At 40.1% G+C, this 11,597-nt stretch overlaps 1 protein-coding gene across 1 annotated transcript; it reads left to right on the top strand.

Annotated features, from left to right (window-relative positions):
• The first annotated feature begins 205 nt into the window (after positions 1-205).
• On the top strand, positions 206-2,970 carry LOC311302172 (uncharacterized protein). The gene is made up of 3 exons (XM_084427833.1): positions 206-494; positions 1,275-2,526; positions 2,647-2,970. Exons 1-3 carry the CDS (start codon positions 437-439, stop codon positions 2,687-2,689), a joined length of 1,353 nt encoding a protein of 450 aa, XP_084283959.1. The 5' UTR covers positions 206-436; the 3' UTR covers positions 2,690-2,970.
• Positions 2,971-11,597: the final 8,627 nt, after the last annotated feature.

Below are 11,597 nucleotides of genomic sequence, written 5' to 3'. Positions count from 1 at the left end.
AGCGCTGGGTTTGGCATTGTTCGTTCAATCTAACAGTAGCCTATGTTTATTTCTGTTTACGCTTTCAACTGTTTTTCTTACCATTATTTATATTTGGAAGAATTTACATTATTATATTCTGATGTCCATGAGCATAAAAACAAACTCAGTAACTTATATATTTTTGATTTTGGCAGATAAACTCTTCACACTGCATTCACATCATCAGTGAAGCTCCTCCCACTGTAATTCATCATCAGTGAAGCTCCTCCCACTGCAATCACATCATCAGTGAAGCTCCTCCCACTGCAATCTTATCATCAGTGAAGCTCCTCCCACAGTAATTCTCCAATAAATGCTGTAAATTCCCATCAGCTACAAGTGAAGACGAGCATCAGAGCATCAGGAAGAGCTGAAATCTGCAAAGACTGAGTTTATTAAAGAGGACAGTGAGAACATGAGTGATCCAGAACCCTGCAGAATGAAACACACTGAAGATCCTGAAGAACAAAGAGGTTGGTGTTTATTCTTCATTCATTCATGATGCTGAAGAACATTCATGTTAGAAACATTCAAGCACTTCATCACATTTAGATAAACAGTTCAACTATGAAACGGTACAGAATGTTCTGGGTTTATTTTCAACAAATGGTCAGTAATGGGAGGTTTGAGACATTTTATATTGATTGTCAACATCAGATCAGGCTAAATACTATTTTAACTGTTTTATTTTACATTTATTTTATATCTGGTTCCCAAGTAGCAACAACGTTACCAGAATTTTTGTTATTTTCAACATAGTTTACAAAATATATATTTTTAGGAATAGTCAGTTAACACCAAGTTACTGATAAAGTTGTATTTGTCAAATATCATACAAGTTATTCATAGTTATAGAGATTCTTCTTACAGTAAATTTGGTAACAGGGTTGATGAATACAGTCAATGCTACAGTTTGTGTAAAAACTGAGACAGTGGATTGAGATTATTTTCTTGTCTTCCCATCATGCAGTAGAAAGAGCACAGATGATGTCACTTCCTGTGTGTTTTAAGAAATACTGTGTTTTTAAAAGGAGGAAAATCATGTCAGGAGTAACAGAGTTGAGTGAAACATGTAGGACACAGATAACTTGATAATACAACACAGATAATACGAATAATTACTTTAAAAATAGTTAAAGCCGCAGCCACTCTGCACTTTGAGCTTGTGACGTTTCTACAGACACTGCAATGGCCTTGAAAGGATGGAAATAAATTTAACATAACAAATAATAATATTTTTTCTTTCCTGTCAGACCCAATGGAAGAGAGTGAGGAGAGTGAAGAACTGAGTGAAGTGAAGGAGGAACATCATGTCCAACCGGGAGAAAAACCTTTGAGTCGCTCAAAGACTAAAAAGACATTTATAAAGAAAAGAAGAGCGAAGAAATCTTTCACCTGCACTCAGTGTGGAAACAGTTTCACACGCAAACATAGTCTTCAGATTCACATGAGGATCCACACTGGAGAGAAGCCGTTCTCATGTGATCAGTGTGGGAAGAGTTTCAGTCAATCATCATCCCTTAATGTTCACATGAAGATCCACAGCGGAGAGAAGCCGTTCTCATGTGATCAGTGTGGGAAGAGTTTCAGTCAATCATCATCCCTTAATCTTCACATGATGATCCACACCGGAGAGAAGCCGTTCTCATGTGATCAGTGCAGCAAAACATTTCTCTGTGCATCAAACCTGAAGAGACACCTGACAGTTCATACGAAGGAGAAGCCGCATTCATGTTCTGTGTGTGGAAAGAGTTTTTCTCTGCTGCAATATTTACATAAACATGAGAAAACTCACACTGGAGTGAGAGAGTACATGTGCTTTGAGTGTGAGAAGACTTTTATTACAGCAAAGGACTTAAAACTGCACCAGAGAATTCACACTGGAGAAAAACCTTACAAGTGTTCACACTGTGACAAGAGATTCAGTCAGTCAACACATCTGAAAACACATGAGAGGATCCACACTGGAGTGAAGCCGTTCTCATGTGATCAATGCGGGAAGAGTTTCAGTCAATCATCATCCCTTAATCTTCACATGATGATCCACACTGGAGAGAAGCCGTTCTCATGTGATCAGTGCGGCAAAACATTTCTTAGGTCATCACACCTGAAGAGACACCTGACAGTTCATACGAAGGAGAAGCCGCATTCATGTTCTGTGTGTGGAAAGAGTTTTTCACTGCTGTCTAATTTACACACACATCAGAAAATACACACTGGTGTGAGAGAGTACATGTGCTTTGAGTGTGAGAAGACTTTTATTACAGCAAGCGATTTAAAACAGCACCAGAGAATTCACACTGGAGAAAAACCTTACAAGTGTTCACACTGTGACAAGAGATTCAGTCGGTCAACAAATCTGAGATCACATGAGAGGATCCACAGCAGAGAGAAGCCGCACACGTGTGATCAGTGCGGGATGAGTTTCTCTATTAAAACTCACCTTAATCTACACATGAAGATCCATGCAGTGGAGAAACCACTTAAGCACAGTCTGAGATCACGGTAAGTAGTTTATTTTCATGTGCTGAGCAACAAAGTCTCTGACTAACTTTTTTCACTATGAGCACAGTTGTCACATCCACCGTCTGTCTTCCTCATCTGTCTCTGCACTACACTCCCCAGAATCCTCCTTGGCGCACACCTGCACTCACTCTCCTCTAAGTAGTATCACCGTCACCTGGATCCCATCACCAGCTCACCTGGTCTTGTCAATACATGTCTATTGACACACAGACTCTCTACTTCACCTACCTGCATACTTACCGTCGATCCCGATCTTCTTCAGCCTGTCTTCAGTCCATCTTCAGAGAATCTTCATCATCTGCATCTGCAAGAGAAAGAGAGACTTTGTTATCATTCAGTTAAGCTTCATCCAATGATCTACTTCCTGTTAACTTCACCTTTCACGCTGTGTCCGATCCATTCTCCTATTAAAATATTAAACTTACCATCTTGCCTGCTTCGTTTGTACGAAACCTGACAACAGTGGCCCCCACCTTAAAATTTTAGGGGCACAACCAGAAAATCTAGGGACGCACACTGTAAATCAACATGCTAACCAAATCTACTAATTTCCACTGTATTACTAATAAATAATTTGATAATAGATGCAGTGCACTTTTGAAGATGCAACAACAAGGTAAACTTGACTGCACCATCGCTGTCATGACAGTACACATATTAAACAAATATATCATACATTCAGAATAAAAAATGTGCTTAGTAACCTTTTGGTCATTTCACAGTTACAAACAATACTTAAATGTATGTAAACATTAGGGGCACTGGTAGGCCTAAACAACTTGAGCCTTTACTCACTCCCCCTTAGAGCAGATCCTGCTGTGTTCCACTAGGAGGCTCAGAAGGCCAGCCCTTGTAATTTGGCCTCCTAGACCTTTTACCTAGCCTGGATGCCAGCCGAACTTAGCCCCGCCCACAAATTTTTTAGGTCGGGAAGTTCGGTCTGGACTCGATCCGTTGAGGAGCTATTATGCCCAAACAAAAATTATAAGCAACAGTAACGTAATCATCCACGTCATCAACGAGCGCTTGGGTTGAATTCAAATGACTGCCGCTGGAGAATTGTGATTGCACGAGTTCACGCTTACAAATAAGTCAGATAGAATAAATGCATATTTGGCGTGCTGTACGAGGAGAGGGCTCGGGCTCGGTATTCGGCCCGAACCCAGAGTAGGCTACTCCCCCGTATTCCTGGCTGTGGAAGAACAAGCCGAGAGTGAGTGGAGGGATGCTGAAAACTGTCAAGGAATGTTAGGTGAGTTGACAGAGTGATAAATATATGCTTCCTCTCATGCTGATAGTGTAGACCGCAGACGGTTGATTGGATTGATTATTTGAATGTGCTCCTCCTGAACTTTGTTTATGAAACATCATGTGTAGATTCATCGCGAGAGCCATCGCGCCTGTTATAGAAGATATCGACAGCGCATTAATTTTAAAAGAGGAACAGAGAACCGCGATCAAGGCATTTGTCGATCGGAAACATGAATGAAAAACATACGTCACTTACTACGTTGCTCTGATTGGTTGTAGGCCTATCCAATTGAGTGCAGAGGAATTTTCTTTCCTGGTTCGGTTGAAACACGCCCCATAATCACAGCCCAATGGACCAGTATCAGACTCACATTCTAACTAGAATCTGAGTATGACGACGTCAGGCTACCTTTTACCCTGACTGAACCATGTTTGTACAGCTTCCTTGGCATCAAACTCTTGTAAACTAGGTCCCTCCATGCTAATTCAAATCAAGTCCTCCACAGTGTCTACATGCAGGGACATCAGATTTAATCCTCTTCTGAGCAGAAAATCCCCTTTCGCATATAGCAGAGGAGACCGGGAGGACCAGTGTGATGTGCACAAGATGTAGGATGTTCTACAAAGAATGGATCATTAGTGTAGGTTTTATTTAATCAAAAAGTAATAATTACTAAATTAACAAGGATATGATCATAATGGGGTACCTTGTAATCAAAGCAGAATGGCAACTTAGTTACCATCATCCCCCATAAGGCATGGTAAGACTTGTCCATGTAGTTCCTAAAGATGAATGTCTTCATGGATTGCCTTTATGGCAAATATACTGGTTGCACATGTAAATGTAAAATGTAATGTAACAATGTACATGGATGTAAAATTCAGTCACGCACTCTCAATTTTTTTGTCGATTTGCGAACCATTTGTCGCAGTCTGGAGCCCTGCTTTCTTTCTTTCTGCAACTCGTATGAATGTGTGTGTGTTTGTTAGATATTAGTTCTATGTAATAGAATAATCAAGTCTTGTTTGTATTTCAAAGAGAAGTGTTCTTGTGTTATGTGCTAGGAATTTAATGTCTTAAACTGCTGATCTAAGTTACCTTGCTCATAAATAGTGTTTTCACTAGTTTGGATATTTATATCCGCTGCGGAGCTGATGGTTACGGCCTTAAATTAATTAATAATTCCCTTTGAGCTCAATTGACCTGTTTGACCCTTACACCCTTTCAGGGAGTGCTTAATAAACTGGTAAAATTTGTATCCGTAAAACAACTCTGATGTAATAAACGACTCTGACTCTGACTGTAATAAAGTGGGCATTACTGTTATGATCAGTAACGTTAGGCCTATCACTCCGGAGACTGTAAGCTGGATCACGGTCAGTTGGTACAGATCCATTCTCGAGTAATAACGAGAGTAAATGAAGACTGCCATGTTCATTCTTACATCCAACAACAAAACACCTCAGTCGCTTAGGAGACATTCGTGTCTACAGCTGCTCCGGCGTCGAAACACTGGCGGACTGTGTTTAGCTCACTCAGGGCAGGTCTACGCTAAAACTGCAGTGTCCGTCAAACACCATGTAAAAGTGAATTTTGCATAACAAGTGCCCTTTAAGTCACATGATCAATGTCACTATTTTTTTAACATGTGATTAGCCTAGTTCAGAGTCTGAAATATTAATTATTCCTCTCGCATCATGTCTGTTCGAAATTAAACTTGTTTGTTTATAGCAGAACTCCCAGAAAGCATCTGGAAGGAGTGGACAGAGAGAACGCCAGTGATCCAAAACCTGCAGAATGAAACACACTAAAGAACAAAGAGGTCGGTGTTTATTCTTGATTCCTCATTCATTCACCATGATGAAGAACATGCTGATGCTCAACAGATTTACATTGTTTCATGACCAAACTAGTGATTTATAACACAAATCATCTTCATGACATTAAAATAGATCATAATCGTGCACAGCAGTTGTTGACCAGATTTGAAGGGATTAAAATGTCTGTTGAAGACTGAATATTGACTTTGAGCTTCACTTTTCATGTCACATTTGACTCTTTTGAAATCTCACTTGACTTAATGTTTATTTTAGACCTGATGGACGTGAACAAGAAAGGAAAAACAGAAGCCAAAAAATCTGTCTCCTGCCCTCAGTGTAAAAAACGCTTCACATGGAAAAGTCTGAAGGTTCACATGAGAGTTCTGCCTTCTCATTCTGAAGAAGAGCACCGGAAAAATACACCGGAAAGACACTGTGAAATGTGATCAATGCGGGAAGAGTTTCATTTTAAAGAAAAGACCATTTAACTGTGATCACAGTGTGGTAAACCATTTCATTGGGCATCAGTCCTGAAGAAACACCTGAAGATTCACACAAAGGAGAAGATTTATCCTTAATATTACAGCAGAAAAGACACGGTGGTGTGTGTTTCAGTGCAGAAGGCCTTTACTACTGAAGATGAACTGAAAGACCACCAGAAAATTCACATGGAGAAGAAGGCCATAACACTTTTAAGAGAGATGTGAATCTGATATTAATTTTTAACTCGTTCTTCATTGTTTTTCATTAGAACATCTAGTTTCTCTTCCACTTCTACTCTTCCATGCAAACGCAAGATATACTTTCATGTATCTTTGAAACTGGATGCTTTTCTTCTCTTCTTCTCTTGAGATGCTTTGGCTCTTATAAGTCAGTAAAGAGAGAGAGATCTGTCTCATTCACTTTTACTTAATGTTTGTATTTGCTATATAATGATTGATTAAACTCTTTACTCATTTAATCAACATCTCATTGTAATTGTCCATTTTCTTATTTTCTGCTGATTCTGCTTGAATTAGTTATTTTAGTTCTGAAAGTAATCCTGATATTATTGCTTTTTGAGCTTTCCATGTTTTCATTTTCTCAATAGAGCTTTTAAATGCCTAATAAATTATATTTCACTGCACACATGACTGACATTGATTGAGATTGCTGTCTGTCTACATTATTAACAGTTTCATATCCAGTATCATATATACATTTCAAAGAGTTTGTTCTAGTCAGTCTGAAGTTCATTCACACCATGAGAATAAACAAAAGAGGCAGGTCTTGATATTTGCAGGGCTCAAAATTAGCTTTTCTACAGGTTAATTCTGGTTCAGATTTTTACTTGCCCTGCAATAATCTTCACTGGCCCATCACAAAAAGTATTTTAATAAATATAAAGACAAGTAAACAGTGCAAGTAAAAAGAACAAAGATCAGGTCTGGGGCCCCTGGGCTTGAGGTTATGTTTGGGCCCTACATATGCTGCAAATTACCTTAACTATAACTATATCTTTATAAAGTCAAGTCACCTTCATTTATATAGCGCTTTATATAGGATTGTTTCAGAGCAGCTTTACAGTGATAATAGAAATTAGCGTAACAGTGAAGTTGCGAAGAACATTCATGTTAGAAACATTCAAGCACTTCATCACATTGTTTTGGGTTTACAGTTAGCGTAACAGTGAAGTTGCGAAGATCATTAGTCATTAACTTAGAGGCTGCTAACACGACACCGTTCTAACAGAAAACCCTTAACGCGCTCCGGCCGCCCATCCGCACAAAAAGTGCCTAGTGTCTCCAGAACGCACTCCCTAAAATAAGTTTGAAGGTGCAAACGATTATCCGTTTTCTCTGCGCAAACCTCAAAAACGCAAACCCGCGAAAACGCAGACGGCGCCAAATGCGCATCACGTGTTCGGTCGATAGGTATGCGTGTTTGAATATATATATGTGCGCAGGCGTGTAGTCCTTCACAAATCAACCCTCAACAAACTACTTGTTAGGCCTTAAAAATGAATAATTCAGAAATTTTTGTCGTGTCTGCATAGCCACGTTAACCGGAATTATCCCGACAATGTTTTATCTGTATAGAGGTAAAAGGAAGGAGGCCTTCACAAGGGATAGACTAGTGGACACTTCAGGACTGCGTTGTCGTGTCCAGGTGCTGGTCCTTCATCAGATCTGGATACGGCCTGCATCCGGCGGACTGCGGTAAACCTCGGGATAAACAGAGAGACTAATATTAGCGCAGACGCCATCCTTCTTATGATGTACCATGTATATCAGGATTTAAGGGAAGTGTTCCCGGTTCCGGCTGATCTAATCTATGCAGCCTAACATTGAATTATAGAAGTCTATAATGTGTTATGTGTATGCTAGGTCAAAGAGATGTGTCTTTAATCTAGATTTGAACTGACAGAGTGTGTCTGCTTCCCGGACAATGTTAGGAAGATTGTTCCAAAGTCTTGGTGCTAAATAGGAGAAGGACCTACCGCCAGCAGTCGATTTTGATTATTCTAAGTATTATCAACTGACTGTAATTTTGAGATTGCAATAGACATGAAGGACTATAATGCGTTAAGAGCTCGCTCAAGTACTGCGGAGCTAAACCATTTAGTGCTTTGTAAGTAATCAGCAATATTTTAAAATGTATACGTTGTTTAACAGGGAGCAATCTTGTAAGTAAAGAAGTTCATAAAGTCATTACTGCTGTGCTGCTTGGAAACGTCTGGGCTTGAAGCTTTATTTTTCGTTAGTTTTGCCACTGTTTCAAATAAATACCTAGGGTTTTGTTCATTTTCTTCTAATAGGTTTGAAAAATAAGCAGATCTAACAGCTTTTCTGAAGGCCACTCTGTAAGTAATCGAGCTCTCCTTCCATGAAATGCGAAATACCTCTAGTTTTGTTTTCTTCCAGTTGCACTCCATCTTTCTGACTGCTCTCTTAAGGGCCCGAGTGTGCTCGTTGTACCTGGACTATTTCCTTTAATCTTCTTTAAGCGCAACGGAGCAACTGTGTCTAAAGTGTTGGAAAAGAGAGTTTAAAGTTTCTGGCGCAATATCAAGTTCTTCTAAGCTATCCGGGATGCTAAGATGATGAAACTGATTAGGAAGATTATTAATAAAGCAATCTTTAGTGGCAGAAGTGATAGGTCTAACATATTTGTTACACGGAGTCGGCTTTGCAGCCTTGGCTAAATGTAATTTACACGAGACTAGATAATGATCTGAGATGTCATCGCTCTGCTGCAGAATTTCAACGGCATCAACATCTATTCCGTGTGATAATATTAGATCTAGAGTATGATTACGACAACGAGTAGGTCCTGACACGTGTTGTCTAACTCCAATAGAGTTCAGAATGTCCTTAAATGCCAAACCCAATGCATCTTTTTCATTATCGATGTGTATATTAAAATCCCCAACAATTAGTACTTTATCTGCAGCCAGTACTAACTCTGATAGAAAATCAGCAAATTCTTTGATAAAGTCTGTATGGTGCCCTGGTGGCCTGTATACAGTAGCCAGCGCAAATCTCAAACGTGATTTATCATTTACACTACAGTATATATTGTTATATTAAGCACCAACACTTCAAAAGAATTATATTTGAAACTAGACTTCTTAGTAATTCTGATAACATTACTATAAATTACAGCGACACCACCCCCTTTGCCTTTCAGACGAGGTTCATGTTTATAACAGTAATCTTGCGGGGTGGACTCATTTAAAGTAATGTAATTGTCTGGTTTTAGCCAGGTTTCTGTCAAACACGGCACATCTAGGTTATGGTCTGTAATCATATCATTAACAATAAGTGCTTTTGAAGTAAGAGCTCGAATATTCAGCAACCATTCATTTGTATTTTATCTGTTTTTTTTTATTTGTTGAACATCAATTACATTTTTACCCTTAGATGGGTTTGGAAATTTGTTGCATTTCCTAATTCGGGGAACAGACACAGTCTCTATATGATGATAGCTAGGTAAAAGAGGCTCTATGTGATTGGATTTATCTGACCTTGGTGACATGAGACAGCTAGCAGACGGTCGGTTTAGCCAGTCTGTCTGCTTCCTGACCTGAGCCCCAGATTGTCATGGTTGAGCTCTAAGACTATGTGCCATATTACTAGAGAGAAGTGCATCACCATCCCAGGAGGGATGAATACCATCTCTTTTCAACAGGTCATGTCTGCCCCAAAAACTTTTCCAATTGTCTATGAATTCTATATTATTTTGTGGACAACACTTAGGCCCCGTCGACACTACTGCGTTTTCGTTTAGAAACGGAGACCTTTTGCTACGTTTGCACCTCCCGTCCACACTAAAACGGCAAAAACGGAGACCCAAAACGGAGAAGTTTAGAAACGCTGCCGACCCGTTTTTCGTTTTGAATCTCCGGAGGGCGTTTTAGTCTGGACGGGTCAAAACGGAGGACTTTAGAAACGATGACGTAGTAGAGGCTCACGCTCGGATCTATGATTGGGTGTCATCAGTCATGGCGTAGGCTATATCTTTTCTAGAAGCTGTTGTGCAAGTAAATTCTGCATTTTACAATGCTAACTGCCTACATGCGCCGGAGGCAAGCTATTATTCGAGCGATCTGTGACAATTCCCGGTAAAATAGTGACAATGTGACAATTCCCGTGTGCAACTGACAATTCCCGATAAAACATTTACATTTATCTGACGCTTTTATCCAAAGCGACTTACAATTGCTATATATGTCAGAGGTCGCACGCCTCTGGAGCAACTAGGGGTTAAGTGTCTTTCTCAGGGACACATTGGTGTCTCACAGTGGATTCGAACCCGGGTCTCTCACACTAAAGGCATGTGTCTTATCCATTGCGCCACACCACCCCAAAACAGCGCACAGCGGATGAAAAAGCGGCCAAAAAAGTCCCATTGACTTAACATTGGCCATTCTAAAAAATTCAAATCCCAACTGCCGTTTTCACACACACAGACTCCAAAGGGCCTGAAACCCCTGCATCTCTCCCTCTCTCTCTCCCTCAGAGGATTTATATTATCAAGTAGCCAATAAGTAATGGCCTAAAATCTTCATAGCCACACTCTGGCAACCACTAAGAGCTCCCTAGCAACCACCCTAAACCAAAAAAAAATTTTTTTTATTTTTTTTTATAAAGCAATATCACACTCGTAGCCTTGCGATATCGCTCCATGCTTGTGCCTATTCGGCACTCGTTATTAAAGATTTTAAGAACTCTATAAGAAACTCCATAGTTACCATCTTTGACAACTACCAACCACCTAGTAACACCATAGCAACTACCAAAAATACCTTAGCAACCACCCTGAACACCCTAGCAACATCTTGAAACGCTCTAGTAACCACCAAAAATACCCTAGAAACCACACAGAACACCCTAGAAACTGCCTAGCAACCCCCAACCCCCAGAACACCTAGCAACTGCCTAGCAACCACCCAGAACACCCTAGCAACTGCCTAGCAATGCCCTAGACCCCACCCAGAACACCTTAGCAACTGCCTAGCAACACCATAGCAACCGCCCAGAACACCCTAGCAACCACCCAGAACACCTTAGCAACTGCCTAGCAACACCATAGCAACTACCCAGAACACCCTAGCAACCACCTAGCAATGCCCTAGCAACCACCAAGAATAACCTAGCAACCGCCAAGCAACCACTCAGAACACCTTAGCAACTGCCTAGCAACCACCTAGAAACCACCCAGAACACCCTAGCAACTGCCTAGCAACCGCTTAGTAACAAAGTAACTTAGATTTCATAAGACCAATCATTTTTGAGTGAATCGAAATCAAGTGACTGTAAACTTTTTATATGCTACGTCAAAAACTTAAATGGAGCTGTTTTAAATAAACATTTCAAAACCACACTCAGAACAACCAAAAACAAGCAAACAGGAACGTTGTGTGGAGGTACAGTACAACCACAGGAGAACGTTTTAGTTGGTTGGTTCCCTTAAAGTTTAGGGAACGTTATAACCCT

Source organism: Rutilus rutilus, assembly GCF_951802725.1.
Source record: "Rutilus rutilus genome assembly, chromosome: 1".
Classification (NCBI taxonomy): domain Eukaryota; kingdom Metazoa; phylum Chordata; class Actinopteri; order Cypriniformes; family Leuciscidae; genus Rutilus; species Rutilus rutilus.
Note: the sequence above shows the minus strand (reverse complement) of the source record. Positions and strands in the feature narration are given on the sequence as shown.

Bases quoted from the DNA above. Each gene is read 5' to 3' on its own strand.
- LOC311302172 (XM_084427833.1), top strand. From the start codon at position 437: ATGAGTGATCCAGAACCCTGCAGAATGAAACACACTGAAGATCCTGAA. The intron at 495-1,274 runs GTTGGTGTTTAT...CTTTCCTGTCAG, and splicing joins AGATCCTGAAGAACAAAGAG to ACCCAATGGAAGAGAGTGAG. The intron at 2,527-2,646 runs GTAAGTAGTTTA...TACACTCCCCAG, and splicing joins AAGCACAGTCTGAGATCACG to AATCCTCCTTGGCGCACACC.